The following is a 20,406-nucleotide window of genomic DNA, read 5'->3' on the forward strand; positions in this document are numbered from 1 at the left end:
TAGTGTACATCATTTTATTACAAAATTGTTAAAAAAGTAATACAATGCAATAGGATGCAGGACAAAGTTGACTATTTTACTATCTATGTTTTACTTTGCTGAAAATTGAGCAGTCACTGAATTTCAGAAGAACCATTAAATATGCCAGAACATTTGACAATATCAGCCTTTAAATTCTAACAGTAGCAGCATTTAGCTACTACTTACATTACAATACAGGTCTCCCTACAGAGAATCACATTACCTATACACAATTCTGTACAGTTTTTATACTGAAGCTAACAATGAGCTGCACTTGACTTCACATTCTTAGCAAAATCATTGACTTTTTGAGCACAAATCTTTACAGCAAGTTATCGCTTTACTCTTCATCATCTTCTTCTTCTTCCTCCTCATCTTCTTCCTCCTCTTCTTCTTCTTCCTCCTCATCTTCCTCCTCGTCTGGTTCTGCCTTCTTCTTAGAGCCTTGTGGCCTACCTGGACCCTTCTTCCCTACATCACCCTTACCCTTGGCACGGTATGCTGCAACATCCTGCAAAAAGAATGATACTCTGAACTCCTAAACTCAGGTTTGGGTTTTTATTTATTTGATGTATTTTTATACCACCCAAAACTTGTGTCTCTGGGTGATTTACAATTAAAATCATTTAAAAACCAACATCAAAAATTAAAACCATAAATCTAATTAAAAGCTTGGGTGAATAAATGTGTCTTCAGTGTCTTTTTAAAAGTTGCCAGAGGTGACATTTAAACATGACAATATGTAAGGCATCAAATGTTTGTGGAGCTGTCAACATACCTTAGGAAATACAGTATAGTATCTCCCACCAGTTTGAGGCCATTTTCATCCTCCCACCCCCATATTAGTTTAGACAAGCTATATTGTCAACAATAGTTTTCAATGTGTGGCATAATATAACAAATCCTCACGTGTTACAGAGCACAAACTGAGAAATAGCAGCTTTTACTTACCTTCTCATATTTCTCCTTTAGTTTTGCTGCCTTCTGCTCAAAGGGTAGCTTGTCTTTAGCAGTCTGCTCAGACCACATTTCACCTAGTTTCTTTGCTGTATCCCCAATAGACAGACCTGGATGGTCACTTTTGATCTTTGGACGATGTTCAGAACAGAACAGGAAGAAAGCAGATCTAGAAGGCAAACAGCAAGAATGTGTCACAGACAACTCCTCCCATGCTTCCTTAAGCTGGGATTGTTCTAGCACTCAAGCAGCAATAAATCACTGAAATACACCTAGCTTACTTTTCAAGCCAATACCTATAGGCGTAACAGATATAAAAGCCAGTTAAAGTCTACGAATGTATTTTAGAAGATTCCTAAAGAAGATCAACTTACGGTGGTCTTTTTGGAGCATTGGGATCCTTTTTCTTCTTCTTCTCACCTTTAGGAGGAATATAGCTTTTCATCTCTCTGTCATAACGGGCTTTGTCACCCTTTGCCATGTCCTCAAACTTAGATTTTTCTTTTGCAGACATAGTCTACAGCAAAGGAAGAGAAAGGGATACCCACAAACAAATTCAAATTTTTGAGTCTTGAAATGTTAAGTATCTTCCATATAAAACAGTGGGGGCAGCACCATTACACATCCACAGCCTCTGCTGTAACTGTGGGTTGTACAGAGAACATAGTGGCAGCCAATAAAAGGCACCACCAATTCCAATTTGCTGTTCCTATTGCTTTAAAAAAAAAACTGAGCTGGTTCCAGTGTGCCCTGTTCACTTACGCCCAAGAAAGCCACACCCTTCCTCAGTAACTTTGTCTATACTGACCCTGTTCCACCTTTAGAACAGGGCAGAGAAATCCGCTTTGGGAACTAGGAACCTGCAAGTCCTAGGAAAATGCTGAAAGGTATTAGCAAAAGCTCCACACAACTACAGTAAAAAAGGAACTATACACACATTTTTGTTGGTGTTTTTTAGTAAGCTTAAGTAACTTGATGTTAGGAACTCTTGAACCAGGCCCCTGAAATGAAGCAATTCCTAGATTATAGATCTTGTGTAGCCACAAGACAGAGCACAAGCATATATTAGAATACCTCTAAATTGCCAAAACACCACTGTGCTGCTTATTATGCATTTCTAAAGAGGTCCTATAGAAGGCACGACTCATCCAGGTTACTACAAAAGTTGTCCTGGGAAAAGGCCAAGCACAACATGCTTTATCCTACTTTCTCTCTTCCTTAGTAGCAAAGCAATTCCATGAGCACAGCTGTTATGTCAACTTTCCTGCAATACATCCATATTCAAATTCATGAAAATGGATGGGAAATGGGAACAAGGGGAAGAATACCCAATAGGATAGGGTAATTCTATCTTACCCTTGATGCTGAAGACCTGTGAGAGACATTCAGATTCAACTCCCATTGGCCACAGAGTGGGGAAAGCACACTCACGAATTTTGGCAACAGTAGACTATTTTGAGCTTCCCCCACAAGGTGCTTGTGTGTCTGCCTTTTCTCCATAATCCAGGATGCTTAATGTTCAAAATTGCAGTCCTTATTGTTCCACATACCAAAATAGCAAGAATCCTCTCAGTTTAAACCACTGGGAATCCAGATATCAGTGCTATTCACCCCTAGCAAAGCCAATTTTCAAAGGTCAAGATGCAAAAAAAGATTAAAGTTAAAATATTTGCTATTATCTTGTTTATATAGCATTTTAGCACTTCCTTCCTACTTGTACTTTGCCATCCCAACAACTTTCAATTTGAGGATTGGCTTCCTAAAGGCCTAAAATGCACATTTTTGTGACACAGGCAAAAACTTTTAGCGGGTTCTTTAAAACTGCAACTTTCAGCCGTGGTGGCAAGGCCCGTCGTTCTGACGGCACTGTAACTTTCGACCACACACTGAGGGGCCCCACTGGGGAAGAAAGAGAGCCAGCCACGAAAGAGAGAGAGAGAGAGAGCCAGCTTGCTTAGCGGGCTGGAAGCAACCATAAGGCCCGACTACGCCGACGCAAGTTCCCGCCTTTTAAAGAGTTGGGCGGGCGCCTGCCCTGCAACTGCAACGCGCGCCAAGGCCGCTGGGGGTGGGGGAGGGACAGAGGCGAGGCGGGGCGGAGGGGGCCAGGCCAGGCGGGCTGGGCTAGGCCTCTCTAGGCCTGGCGGGGGAGACGCTTACCCGCCATCGCTCGGAGCATTTCTTGGAGAACTCGGCAAAGTTAACCGAAGAATCCGGGTGCTTCTTCTTGTGCTCTTCGCGGCACGTTTGCACGAAGTAAGCGTACGAGGACATTTTGCCCCGAGGCTTGTTGGGGTCGCCTTTACCCATGGCTGGGGTCGCTGTGGAGAAAAAGGGAGAGGAGGAAGGCAGGAGACGGGGGGAGGTTAAGGACGACGGAAGAGGTAGCCAGCTGCAACCCCTGCCCAACCCCAGGGACCTGTGGCGGCAACACTTTCCCGCCCAAATACTCCTGCGCCCCTCACCAGCGCGTTTTTCCCGCCTTCGGAGAGTTTCTCTCCACCCACCCACAGAGCAAGCGGCTGGCCGAGTAGCTCAGGATCCACTCCTGTTAAGGACTCCCCTGTAAACTCTCCCCTCAAAAAACTTTGCCTCTCAGTGGGTACCGTCGCTGCTCCCTCCATAAAAACAGCCCCGTCACCATTACGCAGCCGCGCCCCATAGCTCCAGGCACTCCAACTCCGTTTCCTTAAGCAAAAGAAATACACGCGTGTGGTACTCAGCCTCTTGCCTCAAGGGGTGGTGAGGAGGAACAGTAGCAGCCGCGAGCAACGCGTGAAGATCCGGCCGAGCGCTTAGATCGTCTCCTTCGTTCGCGACAACCGACTAGATCGCGTCCAACGCACTTGATATCCTCTTGTTTTCCACAGCCCTACCCGCCACAGCAACTTGACCCGCTAAGCTCTTTGGTAAGGCCCACCCACTAAGCCACTTTATTGGCTGCCCGGTGGGTTTGAATCTCTGGAAGCCACACCCCCGTATCCTTTAAAGTACGTGGTTGGTCAGGAATCCGATCAACGTCACAACTACTTTTGGTTGAGAAAGGGGTGGAAAGAAGGGGGGTTGCTTGCGCTTCATACCCGTTGAAACCGGTTAGGGAGTGTGGAAAGAGGGTGAGTGGGATTAAGAGCCCGCCTCCTATTGGAGGGCTGATCTTGTTGAAAAAAATACCTCAAAGGGGCCTGCTATTGGCTAAGGAAAAGGTTCAGAGTTACTATTGGCCCGAGGTGAGTGAAATAGCGTGGTTTAAAAATACAATAGAGGAGGAAATGGGGCGGGAAACATGAGAAAACCAAGAAGCGCTCTAGAGAGAGGGGAGGGGAAAATACGTGCGGGTGGCAATAATTTACGAGCAGAAGTTAGTCGAGTAAAAGAACTCGAGCGAGGATGTTTTATGTTTTACTTTCATGCTTAAATCAATGTGCTGGGTAGATAGGTTACGCTGTGGTTTAGGGGGAGATTACCATTTTTCTTCGTCTGCCTTTAAAAGGAGAAACGTGAAGACTGGGGTTTGTTTGGGGCTCTTTGTTTTTGTAACCGTCTAGTACAGGCCTGTATAAATCGGAAGTTAATTTTTTGCGTGCAGTGTTTATTTCCTAGTTGAGTTGTAGTCCTAACGGCACATTAAATTACGTTTCCCATTGGATGCAGTGGAATTACTTCCTAATGAATCTATTAATTAGATGGTTTTATACTAAAAGACTATTTTGCTCACATAGATGCTTTTTGTATCTTTTTAAAAAAGTAACCTTGTTTCCGAATGCATAGGATTGCGCTTTAATTGTGCAAAGGACTACTGTCTGTCCTATGATTTAAGCTTTTTATAACTGCGTCTACACTTTTAAGATACCAACAGGACCTCTGCGGTTGGTGAAATTAGTATGAAGTGTTGAAATATGGCTTCTCCTTATTTGCTTTGTGCAATGGAAAACAATTTCCGTTTTGAGAGAGTGAGGAAATAACGACTCAGCTTTGTTTATGTCACAACAAAACTGATGTCTTTAGGTATCGCAGGATTAGGCTTTGTTCTTCTTTTGAGAGACTAGCACAGCTGCCCTCTCTAGAATCTACTTTGTTTCCCCGTGTTTCTGTCCCAACGGCTTTTTTTTTTAACCTGCGGGCAACTTCAAACAATTTTGCATGTTGCTGTTTGCCACCTCCTTCGGTTTCTCTGAATTTGTTCCAACTCTTCCTCCTCCCGCGCCGTCTGCCTCATGGTAGGTTAGCCAGCTGTCTCTTGCTTCAAGTCGGGTCTTCGATCGCCATAATCTGAAAGTGGTGTGCTTGTTCCTCCCATCTATTCTCATTGCCCCAAAGGATGCTGGAAAAGGAGAGGTGAAGGAAAAAGAAGAGCCTATGCTTAGCTTTAATGCCTCGAAGGATTACAAGCAGACAAGAAGAAGCGTCCGTCATGGTTTCTGTTTGGACTAAGGCTTTTCTGTGGTAGGCAGTAACAACGGATCCAGACTAGTCATAACTACCATTGAAATCAATGAGACAAACTGGTCATAACTGACTTAATTCCCATTCTTCTGGGTTCTGCCCAACAAAAAATAGCTTGATTAAACACCGTCTTATTAGCACGTAAGACTCTCACACTTTAAAACACTCTTATTGAAACTGATAGGATGAACAAAGGGTAGCTAATGAAGAACAAGTAACCTTGGTTGTCTATGCTTTTTGGAAGCTATGATCTATGGGCATGACCCTTTTGGAGCTCATGGTTAACACATTTTCAGACCCCTGCAGCTTCCAAATTTGCCTTAGTTTTAAACTGTAATTTTCAATCATATCTGAAAGTAGTGCCTTAAGAAATTTTTCTCATATGGCCATTGTCAGTTCTGAAGGAGGAAGTACTAAGAAAAGGGAAAAAAATTAGGAAATATTTAGAGAGGTAGAAGAGTGTAGTGAGGAAAGACTCCCTATCAGTTGTTGCCTCTCAAAATTCTGACTACAGGTTTTGGTGTCTCCATTCAGGAGAGGAGCAGGCAGGACTGAAGAATTCTTGGCTGTGTACAGGGGAGAACTGATGGTTCCCATCCCACCTCCTTAAGAACAGGTGTGGCAGTTGAGACTATATGGACTGAACAACATTACTTCCCAGGGACTTTCTTGAGTAATTTAACTAAGTATCTGGATTTCATGAACCCATTTTATGTTTAGAATTGGCGGCTTGAATCATCTGAACAGAATTAATTCTTGGAAGTAACTGCTGAAACAACTGTATGGATTTTATTTTTTCATGAAATAAGCTGAAACATTGTTATGGTTGATGGTAATGTCTGTGTCAAAACTCACCTGGAATGCAGTCCAGAAAAGATTCTCTCAGAGGAGGAGTGCACCTCTACTGAGACCCTTGGCCCTAGTGAAAACCGCCTATATCTAGGAACATAGGAAACTGCCATATACTGAGTCAGACCATTGGTCTATCTAGCTCAGTATTGTCTTCACAGACTGGCAGCGGCTTCTCCAAGGTTGCAGGCAGGAATCTCTCTCAGCCCTATCTTGGAGAAGCCAGGGAGGGAACTTGCAACCTTCTGCTCTTCCCAAAGCGGCTTCATCCCCTGAGGGGAATATCTTGCTTGCAGTGATCACACATCAAGTCTCTCATTCATATGCAACCAGGGCAGACCCTGCTTAGCTATGGGGACAAGCCATGCTTGCTACCACAAGACAAGCTCTCCTCTCTAGCAGGTGCTGAGCAGCCAGAACTTCTTGCTCTCCCCCTGAACAGTCAGCCCTTCATGAGCCCAAATGACCTGGTATGCTCCAGTGGAGCTGTTGCCTTATTCCTAGAATGCCTTCCATCCCCAGAACTCTGAGAGCAAAGGTGATGTAGTGCTGAGCACCAGGGAGCTAAGAGTGAAATCATGAGAGGAGGTTCTAATGGCATAACAAATCCAGTGATTATAGATAATGTCCAAATAAAGAATCTACTTCCTATCTCCCCAGAATTTTTTTGAGGATTAGAATATTTTCATCTAAAAGATATATGAAGGCTTTATCCCAATACTGATTAGCATTGTTCTTAATCAAAATTGTTCTAGAAGACTAGTACTATTACAAATATTTATATACCACTTTTCAACAAAAGTTCTCAAAGTGGCTTAGATAGAAAGAGAAATAAATGAGATGGTTCCCTGTCCCCAAAGGCCTCACAATCTTATATACTCTTTTCTATGTATATTAGCCCTTCTGATATTTGTGATTCTGAAGTTTTTCAACAAAACAGTATCTGACCATGCCATATGCTTGTAACTTGGAAAATAAGGCACACAAATATCAAAAAGAGGAATAAGATATGGAGGCTAGACACTCTTAAAATATATACTATAATATATGTTAAATTTGAATTAAGGGAATTTTATGAATTCAACTGTAGTGTAGCTATGATGTGGAAAGTGATATGGGACACTATGAAGACATATTGCAGATGTCACCCCTGCTAACTTAGCAAAGAGGCATCTTTCAAAGTGGTGATTCTCTTATATTTAGCAGGGGGAGAGCAACTGGCCCTCTCCAACCCTAGCACATCGTCCCTTCAGTGGCTGTTGCTGGCATCTGCCTTATGTTTCTTTTTAGCTTGTGAGCCCTTTGGGGACAGAGGACCATCTTCTTTATGTATTTATTTTTTCTATGTAAACTGCTTTGAGAACTTGGTTGACAAGTGGTATATAAATATTGTAGTAATAGTAGTAGCAGTATTTTCCAGTGACTGACACGCTGCACAGACTTACAAGGGTAGAGCAAGAGCTCTGTCCTCACAAGGAGCAACTTAACTAACAGTGTGTGAGGTTTGCCTTGGAGTGCTGGATAGGCTGTAGGAGAGGCAAGTGATTTTTGCTTTTCTCCCACACAAAAGCCCTTTTTGTGTCCAGGAATATGTCCATGATGGTCACACAGCCCTCACAGACATTTTCCTAAAAACAAAAAGGGCTTTTGCAGAAGCAAAAATCACTCCCTTCCATCCATCTAGTGCTGTAAAGCAAACCTCTTTAAGTCACCCATTGTGAGTATGATGCTCTGCTCTTTTCTTGTAAGCCTGCATAGCATGTCAACTAGTGAGTTTACTTTCCTAATATAAAAATTTGACTGGTAACTACAGGGCACCAGTCAATGATCATTTACTCATGGGGAAAATGCAATTGATAATAGTGGTATAGGATCCTCTACTTGCAAAATAACATAAGAACAACCCTGCTGGATTAGACCCAAGGCCTATCTAGTCCAGCATCCTGTCTCACACAGTGGCCCACCGGATGCCTCTGTGGAGCCCCCAGGCAATAGGTGAGGGCATACCCTCTCTCTTGCTGCTGCTCCCCTGCAACTGGTATTGAGAGGCACTGTGCCTCTGAGGCTAGAGATGGCCTACAGCCATCAGACTAGTAGCCACTGATAGACCTGTCCTCCATGAATCTGTCTAAGCCCCTTTTAAAGCCATCCAGGCTGGTGGCCATCACCACATCCCGTGGCAATGAAGGAAAAGTGTTGTTTGCCCTGGGACATGTGCCTGGAATGTTTGAGTGCTCCCCTGACCTTGTTTAGATCATGGAGGAGGCTTTAGGTGGGGGCATATGCTGGACTCCAATTAAGATTCCAGGTCTGTGGCTGTGACCACCTTTCGTCCATGACCTGTCTCCCTTCTCCCAGATCTGTGCTGTAATGCAAAGGGGAGGGATAGACAGTGCACCTTCTCCCTGTTCCATTCTGGGAGCAGAAGAGGAAATGGGGCAAAGGTGCTTGGTCCATTCCTCCCCTTTTTATTGCAGTGCATACAGATTGGAAAGCGGAGGCATGGCTGGGGCTCTCTTGAGGTAGTGACCCCAGCCCCAGTGCCCTGGAGACTGTCTTGGTGGCCCAGCCGATGAGACAGAGCTATGGGGGCTGTGGCCTCTCTTTAGTGTCCTGGCAGCCCTTCAGTTTGTACGAAGCAGCAACGTGTGCTGCTGGGCTAAAGCAGAAGGTTGTGGTGGTGGAGTCCAGAGGAGGAGGTCAGTCAACACAAAAGCAAAATTGCAGAAAAATTGAGGAAGAAGGAGAAAAACAGAATATGGGGGTGTTATGGAGGTGGTACAATAAATGAATGAGCCATGCCACCACAAAATAGCTACTGATGTGGGGGGTGGGTGGGTTAGGGTTAGATTACGAGCCAGGAGCTGTGGGCCCCATTCCTTTTACTACCTAGTGTGCCCCAGGTACAGGCGAAACTTGAAAAATTAGAATATCGTGCAAAAGTTCATTAATTTCAGTAATGCAAATTAAAAGGTGAAACTGATATATGAGATAGATGCATTACATGCAAAGCGAGATAAGTCAAGCCTTAATTTGTTATAATTGTGATGATCATGGCGTACAGCTCATGAAAACCCCAAATCCACAATCCCAGAAAATTAGAATATTACATGAAACCAATAAAACAAGGATTGTAAATAGAACAATATCGGACCTCTAAAAAGTATAAGCATGCATATGTATTCAGTACTTGGTTTGGGCCCCTTTTGCAGCAATTACTGCCTCAATGCGGCGTGGCATGGATGCTATCAGCCTGTGGCACTGCTGAGGTGTTATGGAAGACCAGGATGCTTCAATAGCGGCCTTCAGCTCTTCTGCATTGTTTGGTCTCATGTCTCTCATCCTTCTCTTGGCAATGCCCCATAGATTCTCTATGGGGTTCAGGTCAGGTGAGTTTGCTGGCCAATCAAACACAGTAATCCCATGGTCACTGAACCAGGTTTTGGTACTTTTGGCAGTGTGGGCAGGTGCCAAGTCCTGCTGGAAAATGAAGTCAGCATCCCCATACAGCTCGTCTGCGGAAGGAAGCATGAAGTGCTCCAAAATCTCCTGATAGACGGCCGCGTTGACGGCAGGACTTAATGAAGCACAGTGGACCAACACCAGCAGATGACATGGCTCCCCAAATCAACACAGACTGTGGAAACTTCACACTGGACTTCAAGCATCTTGCATTGTGTGCCTCTCCATTCTTCCTCCAGACTCTGGGTCCTTGGTTTCCAAATGAGATGCAAAAGTTGCTCTCATCAGAAAAGAGGACTTTGGACTACTGAGCAACAGACCAGTTCTTTTTTTCTTGAGCCCAGGTAAGACGCTTCTAACATTGTTTGTTGTTCAGGAGCGGCTTGACAAGAGGAATACGACATTTGAAGCCCATGTCCAGGATCCGTCTGTGTGTGGTGGCTCTTGATGCACTAACTCCAGCCTCAGTCCACTCCTTGTGAAAGTCCCCAACACTTTTGAATGGCCTTTTCCTGACAATCCTCTCCAGGCTGCGGGCATCCCTGCTGCTTGTGCACCTTTTTCTTCCACACTTTTCCCTTCCATATAACTTTCTATTAATGTGCTTTGATACAGCACTTTGGGAACATCCAACTTCTTTTGCAATTACCTTTTGAGGCTTTCCCTCCTTATGGAGGGTGTCAATGATGGTTTTCTGCACAACTGTCAAGTCAGCAGTCTTTCCCATGATTGTGATTCCTAATGAACCAGACTGAGAGGCCATTTAAAGGCTCAGGAACCCTTTGCAGGTGTTATGGATTGATTAGCTGATTGGAGTGGGACACCTGGAGCCTAGACTGTTGAACCTTTTCACAATATTCTAATTTTCTGGGATTGTGGATTTGGGGTTCTCATGAGCTGTACGCCATGATCATCACAATTATAACAAATTAAGGCTTGACTTATTTCGCTTTGCATGTAATGCGTCTATCTCATATATCAGTTTCACCTTTTAATTTGCATTACTGAAATTAATGAACTTTTGCACGATATTCTAATTTTTCGAGTTTCACCTGTATGTAGGATTGCATATTTGTGTGGATCTAGAATCTTGCAATTATTTGGTTGATGTACAAAGAGACCTGCTCCATCACACCAACACTCCATCTAGCCTAATATTTGGTTTCCAAATGTGCCCAGCAAGATGCTTCTGGAAAGCCTACAGCGGAGCATAAAGGCAACAGGACACTGTGGCTGTTTGCCTCCCAGCAACTAGTATTCAGAGGCATACCATTGCTGATGCTGGAGATGTTATATATAGGCTGGATTTAGACATAACACAAAACTGGAGGTTGGCAAACCCGCAGTTCAGTTTTGAACTGTAAATCACACCACAGATGTCCGTCAAACCACGGCCCGCCAACCTCCTGTTCCAGGACAGGGGAGCCCTTCCCTGCTTCTCAGCTGCTGAGGCTGATCCCAGCAAGCTCCATGCCCAGACTAAGGGCAAAGCATCAGTGCATCACAATTGGCCACCATCTTGAAGGCGGTGTGCTGAGTGAGATTGTGCGTTTTCGGAGCGGTTGGCCCACCCTCGGCATGTAAAGGGCATTTAAGTCCCTTTAAATGCCATGCCATGCCAGTGCTTCTTACATAGGAATATAGGAAGCTGCCATATACTGAGTCAGACCATTGGTCTATCTAGGTCCGTATTGTCTTCACAGATTGGCAGCGGCTTCTCCAAGGTTGCAGACAGGAATCTCTGTCAGCCCTATTTTGGAGAAGCCAAGGAGGGAACTTAAAACCCTCTGCTCTTCCCAGAGCGGCTTCATTCCCCTGAGGGGAATATCTTACAGTGCTCACAGATCAAGTCTCCCATTGAAATGCAACCAGGGCAGATCCTGCTTAGCTATGGGGACAAGTCATGCTTGTTACCACAAGACCAGCTCTCCTCTCCTTCTGAAAGCAATGGCACTACTGCCTCAGAAAGAGCACTGTACCCAAATAGTCCCGCACAAGCACAATCTTGGTGGGGGGTGGGGTTCTGGTTGGGGCACTGTTTCCCTGTTACTCTGGAAAGGGAAAGGAACATGCAGACTTCCAAGGAGGGGACATACATATAAGTGAGGACAAAGGATTGGGGGTCGGGGTGGTGTCCTGTCTCGCTGTGACCTAGGATGGTGTTATGAGGGATCACCCGCTCAAAACAGTCCATGCAGACCAATCTACACTCCTGCTCCACTGGCAGTTAGCTGCTGGTGTGCCTGCCCTCTCGTGAGAGGGCCAGGCTACTGGGAAAGACCATGTGGCTGTGACCCCTAGGTCTCCCTTCAGACGGCACTCTCACAAGTTGAGCTAAACCACCAAAGGGGGCTCTGCTTGTGTGGGGCCCCCAGCTCTCCATGGTAAAAAATAGAAGAGAATCACTTCAAACTCCCCTTCCCTGTGAAGCCTTGCACACACCCAGAGGAGATTTTGACACCCCATATGTCAGATCTGGGCCACATGTGGCTCTGGGGGAAACACCAGGTGGGTGGACAGATCTTTAAAATCCATTTAAAATTCCTGGGCTCAGTCCAGCATTGCACCATATACAGATCTGTTGGCATGGGGAATTGCGGGAGAGAGGAGCCTGAATTCCAGCGATCCCAGGTCAGCGGACAGGTATTAAGTGTTTTGCTCCCTGAGAAGGAAGCGGCAATGGTGTATGTTCACCAGCACAAAGACTCCAGGTCTTTGTGTGACATAATTGGGGCACCCCATCACAGCACCGGGAGTGGAACATTTGGCGGGGTGTTTAAAAGGCAGCCCCAAGCAGGGATTCTCGAGCAACCAAGTTCTATTTTTTTTTCACAGGAAGGTTGGAGAAGCCCTTTCCCCTTAGGGGTTTGCGCTCCCTAGACCTAGCAGAGCCGGTCAGCAGTACTCCAGTCGGGGTGCTCGGAAGCGGCAGTGGAACAAAAGGAGCATGCTGTGCCAGGCCATGGGGATACCCCCTTACAACTCATGAGAAGGACCACAGAGGGGAGGGGAGAGAATTGCCAAGCAAAATCTCTAATGATGCCCGATGGCAAAACATCCCCTTCTCCCACTGACTGCTCTCTCATGAAAGTGCCAGGCCATTGGGGCTCTATGAAGGAAAGCCATGGGGATGGGTACCCTGGCAACTGCTCTCCCTGTCTTGGCAACTGCTGCTAAGTAGCTGTCAAAGCTTGCCCCCTGCCAGCCTATCCGCCCATGTGTGCACCCTTGCTTGTGCCCTGAAATAGCAACCCTGCTCTAGCTTGCCAGGAAGGGGGGGGGGAGCAAGGGGCAGAGTGGGAAAAGGGAATGTCCCTGTGTGACTGTGCCTCATGACAGGCTGACAAGCCTGGCATGGAACATGGCGGCATCCCTGTTGCCCAGCAACTGCATTTCTGGATTGGAAACAGGAAGAGCAGGGCTGGTGCTCAGAAAGCTGGCCAGTGCGAAGCACTGCAGGCATGGAGCGGGTGCGATCCTGGGCATATCTGCACTGCCACCTCTATGACTGCAGTTTGAAAATAGGCACGAAACCACAGTTATGGTGGTATCTGAGTTCAGACATAACCCTCCAGAAGCCAAACTGGAAGTCTCGGCGGCAAATCTTTGTGCAAACTGAAGGTTCTAATTGGAGTTTAGTGCGGCAAACTGGAGGTAGCTTTTGCTGCGAAATCGTGGTTTCATGAATTTGGACATACTGGAGTTCCAACCTCTGTCCCATTTAACTCTGGTTTCATGTTATGTCTGACTCCAGCCATAGTCATCCTGGCTAATATCCATCACTAATATCCATCCCTTCCTTTGTCTAATCCTCTTTTAAAGCCTCCTGGGCCTATGGCCACTGCCACATTTAAGGCAGTGAACTCTATACATTAACTATGTATTATTTCTTTTGACAGTCTGGAATACTGCTGCCAATTTATTTAATATGGTGCTTCCACATTCTAAGATTATAGGAGAAACATTTCTACTCACTATTTTCAGACTATGTGGAATCTTATAAGTCTCTGTCATATTCCACCCCCCACCCCCCCTCAATCTCTTCTAAACCCGTTACTTGTATGGAAGATGCTTGAACCCCTCAGCCATTTTGGATGCCGTTTTCTGTACTGTTTCCATATTCCCCTCAGGGGATGGAGCTGCTCTGGGAAGAGCGGGAGGGTTTCCAGTTCCCTCCCTGGCTTCTCCAAGATAGGACAAAATTTTATTTTTTTTATAGGACAAAAATTTTTTTATTGAACCAACAAACTACCAAAGCATACAGTATGTTCTCCAAGATAGGGCTGAGAGAAATTCCTGCCTGCAACCTTGAAGAAGCCGCTGCCAGTCTGTGAAGACAATACTGAGCTAGATAGACCAATGGTCTGACTCAGTATATGGCAGCTTCCTATGTTCCTAATCTTTTAATGATTGTAATGTTGTGTTAAAGTACTCTTTTAATGTTGAGTTAAAATACTCATATGCTTCTGAATTCTCTTGGAGAGGGAGCGGGGAGAGGGCAGGAATTTTCAAATGAAACCAAAGAGTATGTAATGCCCCTTAGACGATCTGCATATATCTCTGTTGAGGGTTTTTGTTGAAGTGTGTCAGTTGTTAGGGTTAAATGGAAAGGGCAGGGACATTTTTTCTGTTCTGCATACATTTTATCCCCCTCTATGTGCACAAAAGTTGTTTGCACTTGATGGTGAGAGATGTGTATTAGGCTGGTTAAAAAAAAATGGTGGCTTGATCAGCCATTTCAGCTTTCTACCCTAGAAATTAATAGTTTCCAGTGCCGGTTTACTACTGTGTTAGTAATCTACAACCTTTCACAACAATAAAATATGAAAAAGGAAGCATGTTAAACCTCTCTCTTCAATCTCTGGGGCATGTTTATTCTAAGGCAGAATTTACAGGAGCTGGAAGATAAGAACATAAATGGGCTTGCTCACATCAGAGAGAAGCATATACATCAGATAAAATCTTTTTGAAATCATTTAATTATGTGCCAAATCATCAAGGCCTACAAAGCCTCTGTTTAAACTTAATATTTTTCATCTGTGTAGCTCATTCTATTCACATCCATGTTAATTTCCATATTCATTATATGGCCACAGTGGCCCATTTTTGTCCTTGTTTGTGCTAATGTACATGTGATTTTTTTTTCTTTTTGTTTTAACTACTTGAAGAGTTTATGAGAGGAGGAGGAGGAAGAGCAATGGCTTTTATCCTCCGGTGAATGTGTGTCTGAGTTTAAACAGGCATTTTGCATCCATGTATATAGGAAACAGACTAGCACAATTTATAGAATTTACCAAAATGATTTCCTCAAGATACATATCACTAATAAGAAATGCCACTGCATAAGGGCATTTGAAATGACAAGTGTGCTAAAGCTACAAGCCTATGTGCACTTCATCAGGGAATAAGCCCAACTGAACACAGCAGGATATACTTTGGAGTAAATATGCATAATACTGCACTGCATGTGTGCATTGTGAGAACTCAAATGAGTCTGATTTGTGTTTTCTGTAGTGCGATAAGTCTTATGACTTCCTATGCTCCTTAAATTCTTTACTGCTAAGTTTTAACAGGGAGTGATATTATTAGGAGTACCAGTAATGTAAAAGTTACGTAGGAATAAAAAAATCGACGTTCCACCAAAATGTCTTGTTTGAGAATTGTGCTTAAATTGCCCTGGAGCTGTGACTAAGGAATTGGGTTTGCCCTTTTTTCCTGGCATTGGGATTAAGTCAGATTGTTCCTTGAGGGAGAGAGTTTCATTCTGCCTTTATACTGTGGTTTCCTTTCCTGCAGAGTTGAAGCCATAGCTGAAAGCCTAGTGTAACAATAAAACAGTAAACTATTCAGTAACAATGAATCTGCCTTTTGCAGCACAAAGTGCTGGTAGTATTGTTGCTTATGGGAGAAGCATGTTATATGAGAAATGAATTCAACTCTTGACTTTAGAAACAAATGTCATTCGTACACTTGCCAACAAAATATTAGAAATGGGCATTCTTAGGAGAATTTGCAAATAATCACCATCTAATTCAGATCTACTTCTAGGTTTCAGAAATTAATTGGGTTCTCATATCCATGTAACCAGAGTAATGATTTTAAGGGGGGAATGAAGTAAGTTGAAAAATAGTTCTATTTCTTTTTCATATAATTAAAGAAGGGAGGCAAACATGTCTCTGTTCCCAACATAAAAATCATAGAGTTTCCTGTACAAATACTCTTTCTTGAAGCATGGTTTAGCATTATGTGAACAAGATGAAGGGAACACTGGACTCACACATGCTCCCATTCCTTCTTGCACATGAGACAGAAAGCTTTCACTTTAAGAATAAATTGCAATTCTGCATTACATATGCCTGCTGCCCACTTCCGTGAGAGATGAGACATTTCACAGGCAATGCTACTTGGATTCTGGTTTCCTTTGGAGGAAGATCACTGGAAGTTTATAGTGCTTTGTAATATTGGATTTACTACAAATGTACAACTTGAGCATCTGAGCATTAGGTGGAAGGATGCAAAATGTGCACTACTACTACTGCTACTAGTCAGTAGCAGATTACATTGAATCACTCGAGAGACACTCCTGCACTCTAAGGTGCCTTCCATCGGATTCAGTTCTGTCTCCATTCAACACGAGAGAGTGTCTTTTACACTCATCACATACACATCATTGGCAGGATGCGGATGGTGGTGGGGAAGTAAACTTTTTATGACTTTTCCATTTTCTAAGTCTCCCATTCAGGAAGCAGTCTGGACCATTCAGGCAGCTTAGCTGTTTTGTCCCAGATTCTGACCAGGCATTGCTTCAGGGCAACAATACAAAATGTGGTTTGTTAACAAACAGCGAACAGTGGGCCACTTTGGGCAGTATCTTGCCAGCCCACATGACTAGAAAAGGGATGTGCCAAGAATGCATTCATCCTGACATCTTTTATGACATTCTAACACCATGCTGGCATGTCCCTTTTATCATATGGGGATGCTATTCATCCAAATAGCCTCTCTAGATGTGCTCCAAATACATTAGTATTTATTATGATTTATTATATATTGTTTTCTAACAAAAAAAAGTTCTCGGTTGATATTTGAGATGCATGTAGAGTGGCCATTCAGATGTATAGCCCACCACCACACCATATATCAAACCATGGTTCGTTCTCCTGTTTTATGTTAGTGAACCACAGTTCCCTGAGATAGTATGTAACATGGATCTCCAATTCTTGTCTTTTGGGGTATGTTTAAGTGAACATTTTCACTCTCTTTAGGAACACATGAAGGTACTTTATACTGGGTCAGACCCTTGGTCCAGCTAGCTCATTATTGTCTCCACTGCCTGGCAGGAGTTTCTTCAGGGTTTCAAGCAGGAGTCTTTCCCAGCCCCACCTGGAGATGCCAAGGAGGAACTGAAACTAGGATGTTCTGTATGCAGAGGATATGCTACCGCCCCATTCCCAACTCCCTCCCTTGTGAGAGGGGAAGGGGAGTATGGAAGCCCAGGGCTCTCTTTGGCTTGTTCACATAGAGCATGATTTAATGTTACATCTGAACTGGACCTCTGAGTTCCAGAGGAAGGCCTCCTGGGCAGAAGGTCAAGATTGATCCCCCACTGGGAAGAGTAACCCTAAGCAGGCACACCCAAAAGACTGAAGTCAGTCAGTCATGTTTATTTACGGTCATAGACCAAAATTTCAAAAGACTGAAGCATCTCAGCCAATCAGAGGGATAATTGGCTGAGATACTGCAGCATCTCAGCCAATCATCTGGCTCTTGCATCACATAGGTTGGCTCTTGCTCCAGCCAGCCCATCTAGCCACATGCCTGCTGCATATTTGCTTGTCCATCCAGCAGACCTTATTGCTCCTCCCTGACTGCTTCATTTATGATGGAAGCAGTTGGCCAGCTGCTTGTGAGCCTTAGAAGGCTGCTCCTTTATTCACCACAGAGTCTGTGACATCAGAAAGCAGTAGTCCTGGTAACAGAGGTTTCCATCCTCCTTGGAAAATCCCATCTTAGGCCAACTGCAGTAAGATGCAATTAGGGTGGGTGACAAGGATTCCTCTCCGGTAACAGCGGTACCAAAATGAAAGCTTTCAGTGAAAAGCATCTGAGATGCAGTGGCATTTGAAATAAAGACTTCTGTGCAGTTAACTATTTTACCCTAGTAGGGTTTGCTCATTTGATTTGTATCCTGTTCTATCCCATAGGCTCAGAGTAGCTTATGCATTTTTATTTCTAATAATCCTGTCTCTAAGGGGCTCAAAATCTTTAAAAAGATGGGGGGAGGGGCCTGTATCTTTGCAAGCTGTGTGACTGGCAGCAGAATAGAATCTGGTATTGGAATCTGACCGTGCTGATTGTGTAATTGCAAATCCTGGAGCTTGTAAGACTATGGAGGCCTGGTTTTTTTGTTTGCTACAAGTGACTTAGTATCCCCACAGAGAAACATCTGGATCACACTGGGCACTTTTACTGGCCCTGCTGTGGGCTGTTCTTGTGGTCTATATGTCCCTGAGCCTTTGGACAGTCCAATGTCCTGCATTGGTTGGAAGATAAGTAAAGAGAGATGACTCTGCTGCCACTGATTCATTGGTTAGTGGCAGCAATAGATGGTCTCCAGACCTGCCTGCATGATCTGTGTATGCGGGTGTGCATGCTTGATCTAGTCCCAGGCACCATTGTTGCCCCCTTTTGGGGGCGAGCAGCCAGTGGCTGAGGCTCCTTAAACTCTCCTGTGGGGAGTTGCACTCTGCATTTGATGACTGTCTCCATGTTTAGGATTGCCAGGCAGGGTGCAATCCTAAAAAACCCAAAAGGTTTCATCATGAGCATTAGGTCAGCAGTAGCAGTGGTGGGGGTGGACTGAAGTACCTTTCATTCATCCAGAGATAACATATTAGCTGACATTCTGACTAAATTACTCAGGAGCACTGTTCCCTCTAGGAGGGATTCCCAGATGTTGTTGACTACAACTCCCACAATTCCTAGCCAAAGGTCACTGCAGCTGGGGATGCTGGGAGTTGTAGTGAACAACATCTGGGAATCCCTGTTAGAGGGAACAGTGCTCAGGAGTCACTCTAGATCAGGGTTTCTTAACCTTGGGCCCCCAGATGTTGTTGGAAGGTAAATCTTGCCTCAGCAACCTTTTGGACTTCTTTGAGGGTGTCAACGAGTGTTTGGATCAAGGTGATCAAGTTGACATAGTATACCTGGACTTCCAAAAAGCTTTTGACAAAGTTCCTCATCTCATCAAAGACTCCTGAGGAAACTTAGCAGTCATGGGATAAGGAGACAGGTACATGTGTGGATTGCTAACTGGCTGAAGGACAGGAAACAGAGGGTAGGTATAAATGGAGAGTTTTCACAATGGAGGGAAGTAAGAAGTGGGGTCCCCCAGGGATCTGTCTTTTAATTTATTCATAAATGATCTAGAAGCAGGGGTAAGTAGCGAGGTGGCCAAATTCGCAGATGATACCAAACTCTTCCGGGTAGTGAAATCCAAAACGGCTTGTGAGCAGCTCCAAAAGGATCTCTCCAAACTGGGGGAGTGGGCGACAAAATGGCAAATGTGGTTCAATGTTAGCAAGTGTAAAGTGATGCACATTGGGACGAAAAACCCCAACTTCAAGTATATGCTGATGGGATCCAAGCTGTTGGTGACTGACCAGGAGAGGGATCTTGGGGTTGTGGTGGACTGCTCACTGAAAGTGTTGACTCAATGTGGGGCAGCTGTGAAAAACGCCAATTCCATGCTAGGGATCATTAGGAAGGGGACTGAAGATAAAATTGCTAATATTATCATGCCCTTCTACAAAACTAGGTGCAGCCACACCTGGAGTACTAGTACAATTCTGGTCACCACATCTTAAAAAGGACATTGTTGAACTGGAAAAGGTGCAGAAGAGGGCAACCAAGATGATCAGGGGCCTAGAGTACCTTTCTTATGAGGCAAGACTACAACACCTGAGGCTTTTTAGCTTAGAAAAAAGACGACTGCGGGAAGACCTGATAGAGGTCTATAAAATCATGCATGGTTTGAAGAATTTGGAGAGAGAGAAATTCTTTTCCCTCTCACACAACACTAGAACCAGGGGTCACTCCATGAAATTGATTGCCAGGAGGTGTAGGACCAACAAACGGAAGTACTTTTTCACACAACACGTGATCCACTTGTGGAACTCTTTGCCACAGGATGTGGTGACAGCCAACAACCTGGATGGCTTTAAGAGGGGTTTGGATAACTTCATGGAGAAGAGGTCCATCAATGGCTACTAGTCGGAGGGCTGTGGGCCACCTCCAGCCTCAAAGGCAGGATGCCTCTGAGAACCAGTTGCAGGGGAGTAATGGCAGGAGAGAGGGCACGCCCTCAACTCCTGCCTGTGGCTTCCAGCAGCATCTGGTGGGCCACTATGAGAAACAGGATGCTGGACTAGATGGGCCTTGGGCCTGATCCAGCAGGGTTGTTATGACTACAACTCCCAGAATCCCTAGCCACAAAGGCCCTGTCTGGGGATTCTGGGAGTTGTAGTCCAACATCTAGGGGCCCAAGGTTAAGAAACCCTGCTCTAGATAATTTTCAGTTGGACTTCCTGACTATCTTTAGAGATGGTGGCTGACATCCTGTGCGGGAGACACTGTTCATGGGAACAGGTTAGTCTTGATGGCATCTCTTTCTTG

The 20,406-nt window shown here is 44.7% G+C and overlaps 1 protein-coding gene and 1 long non-coding RNA gene across 2 annotated transcripts; one reads left to right on the forward strand and one right to left on the reverse strand.

Annotated features, from left to right (window-relative positions):
- On the reverse strand, nucleotides 1-3,863 carry HMGB2 (high mobility group box 2). The gene is made up of 5 exons (XM_053254392.1): nucleotides 3,710-3,863; nucleotides 3,139-3,299; nucleotides 1,353-1,495; nucleotides 973-1,147; nucleotides 1-532 (listed from the first exon to the last, which is right to left on the reverse strand). Exons 2-5 carry the CDS (start codon nucleotides 3,286-3,288, stop codon nucleotides 362-364), a joined length of 639 nt encoding a protein of 212 aa, XP_053110367.1. The 5' UTR covers nucleotides 3,289-3,299; nucleotides 3,710-3,863; the 3' UTR covers nucleotides 1-361.
- Nucleotides 3,864-4,258: 395 nt separating this feature from the next.
- LOC128326810 (uncharacterized) lies at nucleotides 4,259-6,335 on the forward strand. The gene is made up of 3 exons (XR_008308286.1): nucleotides 4,259-5,195; nucleotides 5,296-5,421; nucleotides 5,956-6,335. It is a non-coding gene; the product is annotated as an uncharacterized LOC128326810 (long non-coding RNA).
- The last annotated feature ends 14,071 nt before the right edge of the window (nucleotides 6,336-20,406 follow it).

Source organism: Hemicordylus capensis, chromosome 5, assembly GCF_027244095.1.
Source record: "Hemicordylus capensis ecotype Gifberg chromosome 5, rHemCap1.1.pri, whole genome shotgun sequence".
Lineage (NCBI taxonomy): Eukaryota > Metazoa > Chordata > Lepidosauria > Squamata > Cordylidae > Hemicordylus > Hemicordylus capensis.